Source organism: Zea mays, chromosome 8, assembly GCF_902167145.1.
Source record: "Zea mays cultivar B73 chromosome 8, Zm-B73-REFERENCE-NAM-5.0, whole genome shotgun sequence".
In the NCBI taxonomy this organism is placed as follows: domain Eukaryota; kingdom Viridiplantae; phylum Streptophyta; class Magnoliopsida; order Poales; family Poaceae; genus Zea; species Zea mays.
The window spans coordinates 86298188-86316619 of NC_050103.1; the positions used below are offsets into that span (position 1 = coordinate 86298188).

General features: G+C 45.2%; 1 protein-coding gene across 2 annotated transcripts; it reads left to right on the plus strand.

Annotated features, from left to right (window-relative positions):
• Window positions 1-5364: 5364 nt before the first annotated feature.
• Window positions 5365-10479, plus strand: LOC103635498 (elongation factor 1-alpha-like). 2 transcript variants are annotated; one of them, XM_008657934.4, is made up of 4 exons: window positions 5365-5529; window positions 6208-6689; window positions 7424-8257; window positions 10163-10479. In XM_008657934.4, the coding sequence occupies exons 2-4, from the start codon at window positions 6228-6230 to the stop codon at window positions 10208-10210; spliced, it is 1344 nt and encodes a 447-aa protein (XP_008656156.1). In that variant the 5' UTR covers window positions 5365-5529; window positions 6208-6227; the 3' UTR covers window positions 10211-10479.
• Window positions 10480-18432: the final 7953 nt, after the last annotated feature.

Below are 18432 nucleotides of genomic sequence, written 5' to 3' on the forward strand. Positions count from 1 at the left end.
TCCATTATGGTTAGTTAACAAAGATCTAGGAACACAAATGTCCTTTGCGCTAGCGTTTGGCAAATTCATTGCCTTTCTAGCACAAGTTGCAATTTTGGGTTGCCTAGTTATATATGAATCAAATGACAAGCTATGAGTGGAGGAGTTACCAATGGGACAATCATTGCATTGATGTCCCTTTTCCCGGCATGTGTAGCATAGACGTTTTCCAAATTTTGAAGATTTCTTCTTTCCTTGTTTGTTGCTTGCTACATGGTTAGTAAAAACTTTCTTTTCTAACCCTATGCCCTTTTGTTTTAAATGGGGACAAGATTTAATAAAGTGTCCCTTCTTTGAACATTTAAAACAGAGTTTATCATCCTTGTTAATAATCAAGCCATTTTTAATATAGGGACATGATCTAATCAAGTGCCCCTCTTCAAAGCATTCACTACACTTCTTGAATTTATTTGTATGAAGTGTAACTTGATTATTACCTTGGATGTTACCTTTTATGGAGGCATGGTTGAGGCTTTTAGAAGAGGTATTGATTTTCTTCTTTTGCTTCCTCCTCTTAGCAATCCTCAAGTCCTTGACATTTTCTTCAAGGGATTTAGTGCATGCCTCGGTTGTTCCTGTCTCAAGCTTCTTCACCATGTGATCACGGTTATCTTGAGAAGGTTGAGCAATGCATTTCCCTTTTAGTTGAGTCAAGCTCATTTTTAGCCTCTCATTTTCTTCTTTGAGCTTTTGATATGTATCATCGTTTGCTCCTGCAAATTCTAGCTCAAAGGAAGATTTGCTTGTCGACGGACAACAAACATTAGCACATGGTAATATAGTTTCAATTTGAATACATGTGCAAAAGTGAGGTTGTTGGGATTGTAAGTTTTCTATCACAACCTCATGAGCAATATCTAATATGATATGACCATCCATAAGATTTTCATGAGAGCATAGGAGCATATCATATTTTTCTTGAAAAGCTAGATTTTCAACTTTTAGCTTTTCTACTTGGTCCTTAAGCAAGGTATTCCTATTTAATAATTGAGCGATACAATGTAAAGCGTTATCTTGTTCAATTGAAATAGTTTCATACCTTTGGACCAAATCAATATGAGAGCACTTTAGCTCCTCGTGTTCTTTAGTCAACTCGTCAAAGTGTAGCATTTTCATGGAGAGAACATCTTCTATCCTTTGACGAGCATCGCTTTGCTCTCTCGCTCTTTCTAGAAGTTTGAGCATGACCGCCTTATCCTCTTGGCTTAGGTGAGCGTAGAGTTGCATGAAGCTTCTTTCTTCCTCCTCATCCTTATTTGTGCTTCCACTATCATTTTCATTAGCCAAACAACACATGTGGGAATCAAAATGGGAAGACAAACCTTTTGGAGAGGTGGATTCATCGTTTGGTCTCCATCGATCATTTTCTTCTTCTTCCTTGCAATGGTTAGTATCACAAATACCAAAGGAAGTAGAAGCACAAAATGAACTATCATGTTTGGACTTATCAAATTTAGTTTTAATTCTAGTCCAAATATCATGCACATCACAAATAGGTTTATCATATTTTATTATGAAGGCATGATAATCCTTTTTGCTAAGGGATTTACTTAAGATGTCATAAGCTAGATAGTTTAAGCGAATACATCTTAAATCTTCTTCCGAGGCATTTTCCCTAGCATAGTTAGGAGGAATAATACTCTTGTCTAAAATTTGTTCTAATTGTAGATCTATGATTCTAAAGGCATTTATCACTCTAGTGGACCATGAATCATAATTAGAACAATCGGAAAGTAATATCTCAAGAGTTACCTCCTTGTTCTCCTTCGGAGTTGTCTTCTTGTTCTTTTGGGATCTTCTACGAGCCATCACTTCGAGTTGTTAGACTCAAGATGAAGTGCCTAGCTCTGATACCAATTGAAAGTCGCCTAGAGGGGGGTGGATAGGCGAAACCTGAAAATTAAAACTTTATCCCCAACTAGATCCCTTGATTAGTGGTTAGAACAAGATATATAAATATCAGAGTATAAAAACTAAGTCTCTTGCTTGTAATGAATGTTGCTTTAAAATAATACGGAATACATAATCAATACAACTAATAAATGTATGAATAATAAAGCAAGTAGGCTTAGATGGGAAGAACAATAAGTCAAGTTCTTTCTTGCGAAGTGTTGCTTCACTAAATGAGAATTTAACTTGAAACAACACCAAATGATATTGACAAAGAATAGCGCAAGAAAACTTAGAATAAGGGCAAGCAAACAAATCACAAGCAATAAACACAAATGACACGGGTGATTTGTTTTACCGAGGTTCGGCCCTCGAAGGCCTAGTCCCCGTTGAGGAGTCCACTTAAGGACGGGTCTTTTTCAACCCTTTCCCTCTCTCCACCGATCACACAAGGATCGGCGAGCTCTTCTTCTTTTCAAGGATCACTCTCGATCCCACAAGGACCACCACACTCTTTGGTGTCTCTTGCTAGCTTTTACAAGCCTCCAAAACTTTGGAGGAAGTTCGATGGGAGTCAATACTCCACGCGCAAATGAACACAAGGATGAAGCACACACTATCTCTCAAGGAATCTCACAAGGCACTAGGGCTAAACTCAATTGAGTAGCTCTCAATTGCTTGCTCTCTCTTTTGTGGCACTTGCGTTGGTTGTAGTGGTCTAAATCTTGTGTATAGGATGGATCAATGAATATATGTGGTTGGGAGGGCTTGAGTATGTCAACTAGATGACTTGGAATGTTGCTTGGGCTCCCTCACATTGAAGTGGCCGATTGGGGTGGTATTTATAGCCACCAACCAAAAACTAGCCGTTGGCGAAGTGTTCTGGCGAAGGGCGCACCGGACAGTGTCCGGTGCGTCAGCCACGTCACCAGGCCGTTGGGTTCCGACCGTTGGAGCTCTGACTGCTGGGCCTGCCAGGATGTCCGGTGGCACACCGGACATGTACTATAGAGTGTCCGGTGTGCCAGCGCGCGCGAGCCTGACTTCTGCGCGCTCTGGCGCATTTAATGCTGCTGCAGGTGACCGTTGGCGCGAACTAGCCGTTGCTCTGCTGGTTCACCGGATAGTCCGGTGTGCACCGGACACGTCCGGTGAATTATAGTGGAGCAAATTCCGAAGCTGGCGAGTTCCAGAGTCGCTCTTCCCTGGGGCACCGGACAGTCCGGTGAATTATAGCGGAGCGCCTCTGGATTTTCCCTAAGGTGAAGAGTTCAGCGTGAAGTCCCCTGGTGCACCGGACACTGTCCGGTGGCACACCGGACAGTCCGGTGCGCCAGACCAGGGCACACTTCGGTTATCCCTTTGCTCTTTTGTTGAACCCAATTCTTGGTCTTTTTATTGGCTAAGTGTGAACCTTTGGCACCTGTATAACTTATACACTAGAGCAAAACTAGTTAGTCCAATTATTTGTGTTGGGCAATTCAACCACCAAAATTAATTAGGAAATAGGTGTAAGCCTAATTCCCTTTCAACTGGCTTTGTCTGAAACCCCTAAAAGCTAGTGACCAACATATCCTTCAACTTCTGCCATGATGTAATTGTTCCTGACCTAAGAGAAGAATATCAGGTTTGAGCAACACTTCTGACTGCCATGACAAAGGACTTTGCCATGGCAGCGGTGTTGCCACCATATGATGATATGGTTGCTTTGTAGCTCATGAGAAACCGCTTCGGGTCCGAGTGACCATCATACATGGGAAGCTGGGGTGGTTTTTATGAAGGTGGCCATGGGGTAGCCTACAATTCTGTAGCTAGGGGGAAGCATCATCAAAAGCAATGTTGATGAAAGTCGTCATACCATATGTCATCATGGCTAGGGTTTTCTTGATGAAGGTCTCTCTGTTGTGGCTTATGCCCTTGTTCATTGTCTTGTGTGATGTGTGCATCTCTTTGGATGCTTCGTCTATCTTTTTCTGGAGCTCAGCTAGCCGAAACATCTTCTCCCTTCTTCTTTCCACTTGTTGATGGATAGCTTCTAGATCCCTGATCTCTTGATCCAACTCTTCGTCCTGTGGTGTTGGACTAATAGCTTTCCTCTTCTAGCTTCGGGTCTCCCTTAGAAGGAGCCCATCTTGATTGGTGTCCAAAGGAGCAAGGGAAGCCCCTGGCACCGCAGTCTTCCTCGGCGGCATGACAAAGGTGGTCGTTCGAGTTCTCTTAACGAAGGTGGTCGTTCGAGTTCACAGGAGGTGGGCGCCAATGTTGGTCACTTGTTTTTTATTGATGTGAACCAAGAACAAGGCAACACAATTGTTAAACGTTAAAGACCTTCGTTCTTCGAAGCATTATCTCCCTTCGGGTATAATGAGTCTCGGACGAAGGTCATGAAGAACATGTCTTCAATATTCACAAATATAAAAAACATAGTTACAGACGTAACATTACGTCATTTATTCATTTCATAACGAATGTATGAACAATATTAAGATACATTTCATATATTAACAAACTGATACACAATGCACGTTACATTGATTCTTTCGGCTTGCTTGAAGGCAAAGGCGTGAATGCGATTCCAATTCAGTGTGAACAATACGATGATACTGTTCATCTATTTATAGGCAATCGTGTAGCTTCGTACGATGTTACATTCATGCCCTCATAGATTACACACAAAGTTTATAATTATCCCAAGGACAATATTGTCAACAACACCTTCTCTTTACGCCGCCTTCCTGCGTCATGTAACGAAGCTTGCTTCGTCACACTTCCATTGATCTATCCCGAAGCTTTTCCAGTAACAAAGCTCCTGTAACACTTAACAAATGGTTAGCCGTGTTTTTGAGGACATTTGGAAGACGAAGGCCCCCAACAATACCTACATGTGTCTTTTATTTAGAAAACCATATCATGGTATGAGGGTTGTCCTTTTAACCCCATCATATTAATCTCCAATGGCATTTATATGCTTTGATTACCTTTGTTTTTATCTTTCTTCACTCTTCTATTCCTATTTAAATACATAATGATCCCTCTTACGGTATATACAACCCCATTTAATATGTGGTCTCTTAAGAGGTCAGTAAGGGGCAAAGTGAAAAAATACAATAGATGGACTCTTCGCGAAAAGGCCGTCTCTTTACGATTTTTATACACGTTGTCTCTTAGCTACATTAATGATTCAATGTCTAAGGGTTGTACCATGTAACCTCTTAGTCGTTTCTTATATTTAGAAAAAACCGAACTGGTGTCTTGTACCTGGCCTTATACTTAAATCCTGGACCGTTTTTGATATTGAACGGTTAATTAAGCCGTTTTAATTAGTACTACGGTTGAGCTCCTAATTTGGACGGCATTGAAGAATGTCATGTTCCACTTTCAGCATGAACAATTTCAATTTTCAAATAACAATGCCTTTCTGGCTCCGTTTATGGGCCCTGGGCCGCCATTCGGGAGTCAATTATTTGGCTGGTCCGGCCTACGCCGAAGCCCTTATATAAAGTCTCGAACCCTAGAGGCCAGCACCTTCCTCCCCAACTCGCCGTCGTCTTCTGCGGTTCTGCCGTCTACGCCTCCAATTTGGCCTCTCTCCCTTGCAAGGTATTGGCTCATCCTCTGCCACTCGACCTCTGTTCTAGATCTGCTTGATGCGATAGCGATTGGATCAAAGTTGTACTCTACTGCCTGCCCGTGCCTGTAGTGATTAAGTCCTTTGTTTTGCGAGCAATTGTAGCTATTGCACGTCCATTCCGTTAGGGATTTTGGGTTTTGTTTACTTCCGTGTTTTGATAACCTGATTCTTGCGGATTGTTTCTTCTGGATCCGACGAATTACTTACGCACCGTCGTTGGACGACTTATTGATTGTGCTTGCGGTAATTTTACGTGGTCATAATAAAGTGTCAGATCGAATTTTTTTATGTGTAGAGCAGCTGTAGTTTCTGTTTTGCAGATACTTTCCTCTGTATCCGTCTTCGTAGTTCATGTACAGTAAGAGTTGCAACCTCATAATATGACCAAATTTCTGATCTGGTTTTTATAGTATGTCCAATTTTTACTGGCTCAACATTCTATGCGCACACTTACTAGTTTGCTCTTTTTATGTTTTCTAGGCCTGCTTTGTTTTTATATTATATTGTTTGCTCTGTTCATTGTTTGCTGCTTTATTTTCCCGTGCTTATGTGTATGATGCTTTTTCTAAAGCTGATTGTTTTGTTAGTGGGGGGGGGGGGGGTTTGTTTACTAGTGTTTCTAATTATTGATTCGTCTGTCTTAACAGTTTAAGCTTCACCTTCAACCATGGGTAAGGAGAAGTCCCACATCAACATTGTGGTCATTGGCCACGTCGACTCTGGCAAGTCGACCACCACCGGCCACCTGATCTACAAGCTTGGAGGCATTGACAAGCGTGTAATAGAGAGGTTTGAGAAGGAGGCTGCTGAGATGAACAAGCGGTCCTTCAAGTATGCTTGGGTGCTCGACAAGCTCAAGGCTGAGCGTGAGAGGGGTATCACCATTGATATTGCTCTGTGGAAGTTTGAGACCACCAAGTATTACTGCACCGTCATTGATGCCCCTGGACACCGTGACTTCATCAAGAACATGATCACTGGTACCTCCCAGGCTGACTGTGCTGTCCTTATCATTGACTCCACCACTGGTGGTTTTGAGGCTGGTATCTCCAAGGATGGCCAGACCCGTGAGCATGCTCTCCTTGCGTTCACTCTTGGAGTGAAGCAGATGATTTGCTGCTGCAACAAGGTATGCTCTCAGGAATTTCTATTTTACTTTTCACTAGTTGAGACTCTAGTATAATGGTATATGAGATGTATACACTATTTTTAGTTGAATGTAGAATTTGTGAATTGCAATTAGTGGCTAGAGCTTCCATTAACCTTCTGTTTCTTTTGATATTTAGTAGTTAATTAACTTAATAGCCTTCAATATTGCTAGTCAGATCTGTTGCAGAAAGATTTTCTCTATAATTTTGATATAAATTTCCCACTCAATTGTTCTGAGTAATGTTTATAAGTTATTGGAACACTTAGTGGATAAGTAATGCATGTGCAAGTGTAGCAGCATTTAGTTGTCTTCATTTGATTCCTATGGTTACTTAACGTGCTGATGGTACAGTTCAGTAGTAGGATCCATTGACATATACCTTGTCAGCTCTGTATTTACCTTCTTTGCATTTGTTACATCCAGGACTTGCTATGTTGGTTACATATATATGAATTATGATATGTGGTGATCTACCTATTTATGTGTTAGTTCTTACAGCTGGGATGTCAGTGTAAACAACTTTATTCCTGTGCACCATACTACCAGTCAGTTAATTTTGATCTATGTGTTTTAACATATTTACAGTTTGCCTGCTGTTCATGTGATTTATTCCATTAAACTAATAGTATTGTTCTGTTTCAAGCATACACTGTCTTTGTGACATGGATAATCAAACTAATGGTAATGCTATTCTGTTGCTGTTCTGTTTTTAGATGGATGCAACGACTCCCAAATACTCCAAGGCGCGTTATGATGAGATTGTGAAGGAAGTCTCATCCTACCTCAAGAAAGTTGGGTACAACCCTGATAAGATTGCCTTTGTCCCCATCTCTGGTTTTGAGGGCGACAACATGATTGAGAGGTCCACCAACCTTGACTGGTACAAAGGCCCGACCCTGCTTGAGGCTCTTGACCAGATCACCGAGCCCAAGAGACCTTCGGACAAGCCCCTGCGTCTCCCCCTGCAGGATGTGTACAAGATTGGTGGTATTGGAACTGTACCGGTTGGTCGTGTGGAGACTGGTGTCATCAAGCCTGGTATGGTTGTCACCTTCGGTCCAACTGGCCTGACTACTGAGGTGAAGTCTGTTGAGATGCACCACGAGGCTCTTCAGGAGGCCCTTCCTGGTGACAATGTTGGCTTCAACGTGAAGAACGTTGCTGTGAAGGATCTCAAGCGTGGTTTTGTGGCCTCAAACTCCAAGGATGACCCTGCCAAGGAGGCTGCCAGCTTCACGTCCCAGGTCATCATCATGAACCACCCTGGCCAGATCGGTAACGGCTATGCCCCAGTGCTGGACTGCCATACCTCCCATATTGCTGTCAAGTTTGCTGAGCTGATTACCAAGATCGACAGGCGTTCTGGCAAGGAGCTTGAGAAAGAGCCCAAGTTCTTGAAGAACGGCGATGCTGGTATGGTGAAGATGATTCCCACCAAGCCCATGGTGGTGGAGACATTCTCGCAGTATCCTCCCCTTGGTAGGTTTGCTGTCCGCGACATGAGGCAGACAGTTGCTGTTGGAGTCATCAAGAGTGTGGAGAAGAAGGACCCGACCGGCGCCAAGGTTACCAAGGCAGCTGCCAAAAAGAAATGATGCAACCTGTCGTTAATCCTGTATCTGCTTTTGCAATACCTGACTTGTCACTCCATCCCGAAGTTTTGTATGCGGTTGTTACTGTTATTGTGTACTGTTAAGCTCTGCTGCGGCGTGCCCTGTTGTTTGGGTAGCGTCAACGTCGAGCGCCACTTGCGGGTGTGCCTTTGTCTGCTATCAGTAGCGGCAAAAATTGAAAGCTCTCGAGACTTATGTCCCTTTTGGGCGCCGTTGAACTGATTATTTTAAAGTCTGCCCACATTTTTCTACGACAGGTTCACTCGTGAGGATAGAGCGACAGAAGTATGAAAATAGAATAGGGTAGCAGCGAGACGAGCATCCCTTATGCAACTCCTGAAACGCACGATGTGTATTTTGCACGCTGTGTATTTTGAAATATGAAGTTAGATGAGTGGGATAGATGTACCTACAGAGGTGACCGGGAGGGTGGAACCGTTGCCGACGACGATGGAGGAAGGATGTGATAGGTGGGGTGGATGGGAGTGGAGGGGGTAGTGTGAAAGGAGGCTCCGGAGTCAACCACCCAATCGGTGGTGGTTCGGGGAGGTGGTGGTGACGAAGGTGCGGTGTGAGCGGAGAGGGCCAAAAAGGTGCCCCGATAGAGACACACGGAAGGGAGGGAGATGGCATGGGCTCAACCGCTAGGGAGGCGATCGTAGCACGTGGGAAGACAAGCGGTCCAGGCACGTGACGGCCCGCCTGAGGGTGGACCTCGACGCAGTCCCGAAGGATAGGGTTCCAGACTGGATCGAAGGACACGAACATGCCCCGGATGAGGTGGCCGTCGTGGAGGAGAACACGTACAGTCACGAGAGCGGCATGTGAGGTAAGGCTCATGTGTGGCGGGGGAGCAGCATGGGGCGGCCCGAGGCCGGGGATGTAGGGGGCCCCTCCATGGGCGAGGCTGCTGCTGATCGCAGCAGGGGCGATGGGGAGGTGCATGCCAGGGCTGGTGGTGGCAGCGGTTATGTCCATGGCAGCCAGCATAGCCGCAGTGGTGGCGGCGGTGGACGCGTCCATCGGGGCGCCGACTGGAGGACGCCGCAGCAGGGGCTCCGCAGGACGGGTGGGGCGCGGCTCTGCTGGCTTCCAGGGGGCGTCGACGGCCGGAGACGAACAGGTGCCGCGTCCTGTCGGCTGCGTCATGGTCCGGTCGGGGAGGCGAGGGGCGTGCGTGCTGGCGGCGTTGGGCGCAGGTCGCGGAGTGCGGGGCTCGGGTGCAGGGCTGCAGGGGCACTCGGGTCGCCTGGATGCGCGCTGCACGGTCGCGGGCCGCGACGGTCGCTGGAGGAAGACGAGCAGCCGAGCAGCAGGTGCGCCGTGGGCGGCTGGGCGCGTGGCCGGCTTGCCGCGTCGTCCGCTTGGACGACTGGACGCAGGAGGACGCAGGACGCCTGGCCGCCTGGGATCTGCTCGACAGACGGCAGCTCGAGCGCAGGAACCAGGAACGGGCGAACGGCCGAACCGAACGGAGGAAGAGTGGAAGACGCAGGGAGCAGGCAGCGTCGCAGCGGAGCAGGGGGCTGGGGGTGGACGGCGGAGCAGGGCTGCAGGGGACCGCGGTCCGCGGAGGGAGATGCGACTGCCCTGGTGGCGCTCGGCGGTGGGGAGAGGGGAAGCCGGCGGCTGGCGGCTGAGAGGGAGGAGGCTGGAAAAAAACTAATCTGATACCATAATGGAATGTGAACCCATAACCCTAATCAGAGTTGGGTGAGATGTATTAATAGACTTGTGTAATTGGGCCTGGCCCATTGCACAAGGGGTGATATGGTAATTACATGGGGAAGACCCCAAACCCTAGACGAGAGCTCTAGGTATTCTAACATGGAGAAGAAGGACCCGACCGGCGCCAAGGTTACCAAGGCAGCTGCCAAAAAGAAATGATGCAACCTGTCGTTAATCCTGTATCTGCTTTTGCAATACCTGACTTGTCACTCCATCCCGAAGTTTTGTATGCGGTTGTTACTGTTATTGTGTACTGTTAAGCTCTGCTGCGGCGTGCCCTGTTGTTTGGGTAGCGTCAACGTCGAGCGCCACTTGCGGGTGTGCCTTTGTCTGCTATCAGTAGCGGCAAAAATTGAAAGCTCTCGAGACTTATGTCCCTTTTGGGCGCCGTTGAACTGATTATTTTAAAGTCTGCCCACATTTTTCTACGATAGGTTCACTCGTGAGGATAGAGCGACAGAAGTATGAAAATAGAATAAGGTAGCAGCGAGACGAGCATCCCTTATGCAACTCCTGAAACGCACGATGTGTATTTTGCACGCTGTGTATTTTGAAATATGAAGTTAGATGAGTGGGATAGAGTCGTCTGCAGATAATCGTAGTCCATTTCTAGCATATAATCCTAGTCTATTTCTAGCAGACCGTGCAAAATACTGTTTTGCATTTTAGATTGCACTGTTTGCAGAGTATTGAAATAAAGAGTCAGATATGAAGTGGATTAGGGAGTCTGGAGATAGTCTAATCCGAGTTTTGTTCCAAAACAGCTGCGTGATGTGGTGTGGATGTGTTGTAACACATGCTTTCTCCTAATGTGTTGTGTAACGGGACGCTGTTTACAGCTAGTCAGCAGCTGCACTTTCTCTCTATCTATGACGGATCATTCTAGGAACGGATCATTCTAGGAACAGAACAAATCTAGAACATGCAGTTTAGTGTTCTTCCTTTCTATCGACCCACAACGGGGTCATTCCTGGAACAAACCTAGAAAATGGAGCTGGGTATCTTCTGAGTCGTCTCAAAGTAGGCCCATGGCATGAAAGAATCAGGCTCATGCCTCACATCTAGACTTGTCACAACACGTTTAATATATCGATTCATACCATGCCTAACCATAAGCTTATCCACCCATAGCACCACATGGTCAGCGTTAGATGGGCTATGCCAACTCGTTTAGCACGACATCTCAATAGTTCGTTAGGGTTGATGAGCTATTAAAAAGACTACATATAAAACCTTCACAATTCACATTATAAACTACAAATAGCTCATTACACGAGTTGATACCTTTATAGTTCAGACAAACAAACATCTTGTTGGGCTCTTGCTTTTGAATCCTTCGGAATGTCAAAAAACAAGACAACATAAGTTAGTACGTTGCCCACTTCTTCCTTCATTTAACCTCTTGTAAGAAACGGGTGACGCCTAAGAGGGGGGGTGAATTAGGACTTCTAAAACTTTCGCTAAACTAGGCCACAATTAAATCCCTAGAGCAAAACCTATGCAAATAATCAAACTAGAATGTGCAAACTAGATTTTGTCTAAGTGTTGCTATCTCTACCGCAAAGGCTAAGTTTCAATCTACACTAGATAAGTATGAATACAAGATTGAAACTTAAATGTTAATATAAATGCAAAAACTTAAAGAGCAAAGTAGAGAAGCAAACTCTCGTGGATGACGCCGGTATTTTTACCAAGGTATCCGGAACCGCGCAAGGTCTCGACTAATCCTCGTTGGTGTCTCTACGCAAAAGGGAAGCCCACGCGAGGGTCAAGCACCTCGGTCGAGTAACTCCGTAGAGAGCCACAGGCCTTCTCCACACGTAAGTGGTGCTCCGCTTCCGGCTTCTCTCGGACGCTCCTCGCCGTCTCCACTATCGAGCTTCCGACCGAAACGTCGCGGGCCTCGTTCCCTCCGGTACACGGTGGCGGCCGTGACACAAACGCGGTTGTCACGGTCTCGCAAGACTCTCGCCCCACTCGGTACAATTACAACGACTCACGCAAGAGCCGAGGGGTTGTGAGGTTTATCTAAACTCACTCAACTAGCTAGGATTCACCTAGAGCAAGCGCTAATGCGGTCTAACTAACCTAAGCACTTCGTAAAGCACCTACGCTAATCACCGAGTGATTCTATTAAGCACTTGGGTGTTTGAGCACTTGAAAATGTCTACAATATGCCTTGGTATGTTGCTTGGGCTCCCACACTTGGAAATGGCCGGTTGGGGGTGTATTTATAGCCCCCAACACAAATATAGTCGTTGGAGAAAAGCTGCTGCTTTCTGTGTCACACCGGAGAGTCCGGTGGTGCACCGGACAGCGCACTGTAGCCTGTCCGGTGCGCCTAGCCGTTGCTTGTCAGAGCAGGTGACCGTTGGTGCCGCATGCTTTTCACACCGGACAGTACGGTCCTCACACCGGACAGTCCGGTGGTCTTCTCTCCGGGTGCCACCTAGAACTAGCCGTTGGGCTGCTGTTCCCTGGTGCACCGGATAGTCCGGCGTGTGGACACCGGACAGTCCGGTGCTCCACGCACAGATAGTCCGCAGGCACCACACTTGGACTTTTCTTGGATCTCTTTAATGTCTTCTTTTGAGGCGTTGCTTTCCTCAATTCCTTAGTCCAAGTTAATCTTGCATCCTGTGAACTACAAACACAAACACTAGAAAACTTATTAGTTCATGGATTGTGTTGATCATCAAACACCAAAACTCAATTAGCGTCAACATCGGGCGCCACTTGCGGGTGTGCCTTTTGTCTACTATCAGTAGCGGCAAAAATTGAAAGCTCTCGAGACTTATGTCCCTTTTAGGCGCCGTTGAACTGATTTTTTTAAAGTCTGCCCACATTTATCTACGACAGGTTCACTCATGTGAGGATAGAGCGACAGAAGTATTAAAATAAATTAAGGTAGCAGCGAGACGAGCCATTATGCAACTCCTGCAACGCACGCTGTGTATTTTGAAATATAAAGTGAGATAAGGAGTGTATTTTGAAATATGAAGTGAAATAAGGAGTGGGACAGAGTCTGCTGGAAATAAAGGAGTGGGACAAAGTCTGCTGGAGATAATCGTAGTCCATTCTAGCAGATAATCTTAGTCTATTTTAGCAGACCATGTAAAGTAATGTTTTGCATTGTAGATTGTACTGTTTGCAGAGTGTTGAAATAAAGAGTCAGATATGGAGTGGATTAGGGAGTCTGGAGATAGTATAATCCGAGTTTTGTTCCAAAACAATTGCGTGGTGTGGATGTGATCCGAGTTTTGTTCCAAAACAGCTGTGTGGTGTGGATGTGTTGTAACACATGCTTTATCCTAATGTGTTGTGCAACGGGGCGCTGGTTACAGCTAGTCAGTAGCTGCACTTTCTATCTATGACGGATCATTCTAGGAACAGAACAAACCTAGATCATGCAGTTTAGTGTTCTTCCTTTCGACCCACAATGGGTCATTCCTGGACCAAACCTAGAAAATGGAGCTAGGTATCTTCTTGGCCGTCTCAAAGTAGGCCCATGGCATGAAAGAATTAGGCTCATGCCTCACATCTGGTCTTGTCACAACACGTTTAATATATCGATTCATACCATGCCTAACCATAAGCTTATCCACCCATAGCACGACATGGTCAGCGTTAGATGGGCTATGCCAACTCGTTTAGCACGACATCTCAATAGTTCGTTAGGGTTGATGAGCTATTAAAAAGCCTACATATAAAACCTTGACAATTCACATTATAAACTACAAATAGCTCATTACACGAGTAACGAGTTGATACCTTTATAGTTCAAACAAACAAACATCTTGTTGGGCTCTTGCTTTTGAATCCTTCGGGATGTCAAAAACAAGACAACATAAGTTAGTACGTTTCCCGCTTCTTCCTTCATTTAACCTCTTTCCGAAGGTCATATGAAAGAAGAAGGTGAGAAATAAAGAATCCTCACATCTCTAACAAGAATAAAAGTGCAGATAATAAAGAACAAGTCCTCTAACTTATCTGCATATTCATCTCAAATTTCATTCCTGGCAATGTGATAAACAATTACAAGCATATCTTCGGCTTTACACGAACGAGAGCTCGAAGGTAACTTTGGAACCTGAACAGATAGGAGTGTTCTCTCCGAAGAAAGGTGAATTTATGCTTGACACTGTTCCTCTATTTATAGGGGAGAGATACAACTTCGTATGAAATTACAAGTTTGTCCACAAAGCTTGTACATATGGTTTATAAATGTCACAAGGGTATACTGTCTTCTATCTCTATCACCTTGTCACCAGAATCTTGTAAACACCTTCTTACGACCTCGTTTGACTTCTATCTTCGTCTTGTCGTATTGTTATGACGAAGCTAATGCCTTCATCTTTTATTTTTGATTTGTTCCGAAGGTGGATATTACCAAAGCACCTGCAACACTTAGAGATGTGTCGGGAAATAGTGGTTAACTGTGTGTTTTTTGAGGACCTTCGAAGGACGAAGGCCCCCAATAGTAGCCCCTCATATTATTAGTTCGTTTTCTTACAATGAACTCAGACTGCGAAACGAACGAAGACCTTGTGTCGAAGGTCCGAAAAAACACCTTCCCGTCGCTAAACAACAAAATTTCTGAAATGCGGGGGCCACTCTGCAGTGGTAGTTTGCATATAAATAGAATGGATACCGTTGTAACACCCCAGGTGTTACCTTGGCTAGAGCCACCTTGGCACTAAAAGCTGTGATCACAAGGAGTAAAGGCTTAGGGCAACACTTGAGAACTTGGAGACCAAGTGCTAATAAAGTTGCCAATGACATAAGAAGCATTACTCAAATCCTTGCACACTTACTACCTTGGATCAGGGGGGAGAAGAACCCTAGACCTCTCCTAAACCCTATCTTCCAAAACCCTAGGCAAGGGGGACAAGAGAGTGAACAAGAGGGCAAAGCATGTCTAACTTTTACCCAAACCCTAACTAACTTGGTAACCATCAATTAGGGGAGGAAAATGTTGCAAAAAGACCCCTGGAGAAACCCCAATTCAAATCTCCAAGTGGAGAGAGAGCTAGAGCTCTCTATTTCCCTCTAAGTCACATTTTAGCCCTAATCCAAAGACCAGCCGTGTTCACTTTGAAGATGGCGCCAAAACCACTTGGGTTCTATACCAAAAATGTGGTATACCACTTAAGGCACCCCCTGGAAAAATTTGAGACCGAGACTCAGACGTTTGACAGCTCTTGACATCAGTTTTGTCGCTGAGTGGGCAGTGAGACAAGCCAGATTTGGTGCCCGTCTATCTCCCGATCTAGGGTGTATCATCCATTGGAACTCACACATGTGAGATAGCCCTAGGTGCCAGGAAGAGGCCTGCGCCGGATTCATGGCGAGATTCGCACGTTTGCGATCTCTGGAGACGTTTGAACACTGGAAGAAAAACACCTCCACGTGTTCGACGCCTTCTGCCCGTGCCAGAGCACGCTCGCGCGCGCCCCCGCACGCCCAGCGCCGCGCCCGAGCCAAGCCAGCGCCGTGGCCCGCGCCCGAGCTTATAAAGCCCTCCCAGGCTTCGACTACACCCTTCCGCGCACCCTCCACACCTCACCAGAGTTAGCTCGTCGCCGTTTGCCCGTGCGCAGCGAGTCCGCGGCCGCCCAATCCCTTTGTCACCGTAGACCGGCCAATAGAGCCATTCCCAACCCCGTCCAGCCCTCGGAGAAGACTGTGCACACCTCCGTGAGGCTCCCCGAGCAAGGAATCAGAGAGCACTTCGCCGGAGAAGCCAGTCCACGCTCGCCGGAGCTCTCAACCCCGCCGGAGTACGTGGACCGGGTAAACCACTCCACCATCCTTCGATTCCTTGTGCACACAGTCGCTACGTTACCCCGTGAAGCTCACCGTGCCCTCGGATTGAACCAGCTCGCCGTGGTTTGGCTGGTATACTCGCCGCCGACGAGGACACCCGCCTGCACGCGTGGACCGGGCGATTCCGGCCATCTCCGACGTCAAGTCGTACCTCGACGTGACAGCCAGAGTCTCCCCGAGCCAACCCCACCCTTCGCCGGACCTCCCTCGCCGCCGGTAAGCCACGCCACCCTTTTCTTTCCCGCGGTTACTGTTTGCATAAGGGGAAGGACTGCGGGTGAGAGGGAGAGAAGGTCAGGGGGTTTTGTGAAATGTCAGAGACACAGGGGAATAGTGGCGTAGGGGTAGATTTGCGAGGGTGGATTTAGTTTAAACCCAGGGACCTCGGTGTAAACTGTTTTTCCAGAAAACCTTTATTAAATCTGTTTTTAAATTGGACAGAAACTTTGAAAATGCATAACTTCTGTTTAAATCATCCAAATTTGGTCAAACCAATTTTGTCAGACTCCAAATAATGAAACCTATTTAGGAAAAATATAAAACCCCTATGTACTGTAGAAAACTTTAAAGCTCTGATTTAATTATAGTTTTGACCAAAAGCTTAATAACAGGGCCAAAATTAGTTGCACTATTTGACTGGGGTTAGAAAATTTTTGAGAAGTTTGTATCTACCTACTAAACCAAGTAAAAATGTTAAACCTCTCTGTCCACTCCATTTAAATTAGTTTTACCCCTTATTCTATAATATGCTTAAGGATAAGGAAACTAGAAAATGTAATTTAATTAATGAACCAGAGAGTACCTCTATTTTTGTTAGGTTATTTATTCAATATAGTTCACTAGAAAAATATATCATACCCTGTTTTAGTGTAAAATAAGTAAGATCTCTTTTGTTTTAATAAAACAAGTGAAACTTAGAAAAACTCTACAAATATAACCCCAAGGTAAAAACACCCCCACCCTTGGGATAACTATTGTTTTATTAAAGAGAACTTAGGAAAAATATGAAATCTGCTGTTTGACATTTTTCAAATAATAATGTAGTAGAAAGTGCCTTTTTAACATTAAACTTAAGAAAATCATAACAAAATAACCACCCCTTAGTTTTCTGTGATTTTTAGTACAGAGGTTTATTATCACTATAGGATGCCAACAAAAATAACCTTTTGGACAGAACCTACCCCCAACTAAGAAGTGTAGTGTAAAGTGGCCCATTTTGCCTAACTATTGTTATTTTTGTTTAAAGCCTAGCTTTTGTACTTTAAGCCTCAAATTCTGAAAACAAGCTAGAATAGCAAGTGACCACCCACTGTAATTTTTACAGAATTTTTGGAAATTGTTAAGACACTGTCGTAGTTCAAACCTACACTAGAAACCCTAAATAGAAATTAAAGAAAGGAAAAGGAATAATGGAAATTAATGCCATCCAAAAACCCTTGTAAGCATGGTCCACTGAAATCTATAAAGACAATACAAATCCACTATGTTATCCTAAAAGAAAACCTAAGCTTAAAAGGTAATAAGTCTATGTCTATGTATACCACTAGAAGCCCCGCAGAACCAGGAAACCCTAAGTTAATTCTTAACTTAGTTTCTTTAGTAATGTTCTTAAATCTTGCATAATCATGACATACATGTTCATTGCATTTCGATAGACTGTAATCTTGCTGACGGAGAGTACATCCTCGTGCCGGAGCAAGGAGCTGCTCAGGAGGTAGCCCCCGATCCAGCACCAGAGTCTGCACCAGAGGACCTGCCTGCCACTGCTTTGGAAGGCAAGCCCCGGTTTTATGCATAACCTGTTATTTATGCTATTTTACTTCACTTAATGATTGTAGGATTGATTGTGCACTTAGGTGTAGGAATTGTTTGAAACCCTAGTTGCATGATCTCAGGAATCCTTTTGAGATGAATACTAGTATGACAGGTCGAGTAGTTGCTTTATTTAATTAGGATCTCGGTAGAAGACGAGTGATTTTTCTAGCACTCGCGCGAGATCAGGAAATTGATTGTACCCACTTTTACACTGTCATGATACTAGTTGGTGGACAACAATCCATGGGGATTGGTTGTTCACGAGATGGAAAATGGAATAAGGATTAATGTGCGGATACCTGTGTCAAGCGTTTGAACGTACTAAACACATACCGAGAAATATGGTAAATCGGTAAGCCTAGTACCTGAGTGAACCTGCCCGCAGATTGCCCTCCTCACGCGACCTGAGACGAGGTCTCCCATTCCGGTTATGGTGGGTACAAGTGCGGTCACTGCACGACGGCCAGTCGGGGTCAGTGAGGCATTGTACGCCAAGGCGGTGAGCCCCTTTCTGTTGCCAGGGAATCGATGGGGACGGTTGATGTGTGTGGGGACGGAGTGCTCCTACATGTCGTGTGTTTAGGTTTACCTTGCAAGGATAAAAACTCGATTCGAATCGTCTGCTTCTCGCAGCTAATGAGACTGCTTGATCCATTGTACTGCATTGAGTAATAAGTGGAAGTATGATGAGTTGAGATAAGATGTTGATTGCTAATAATGCTTGCTACCATGTATGAGTA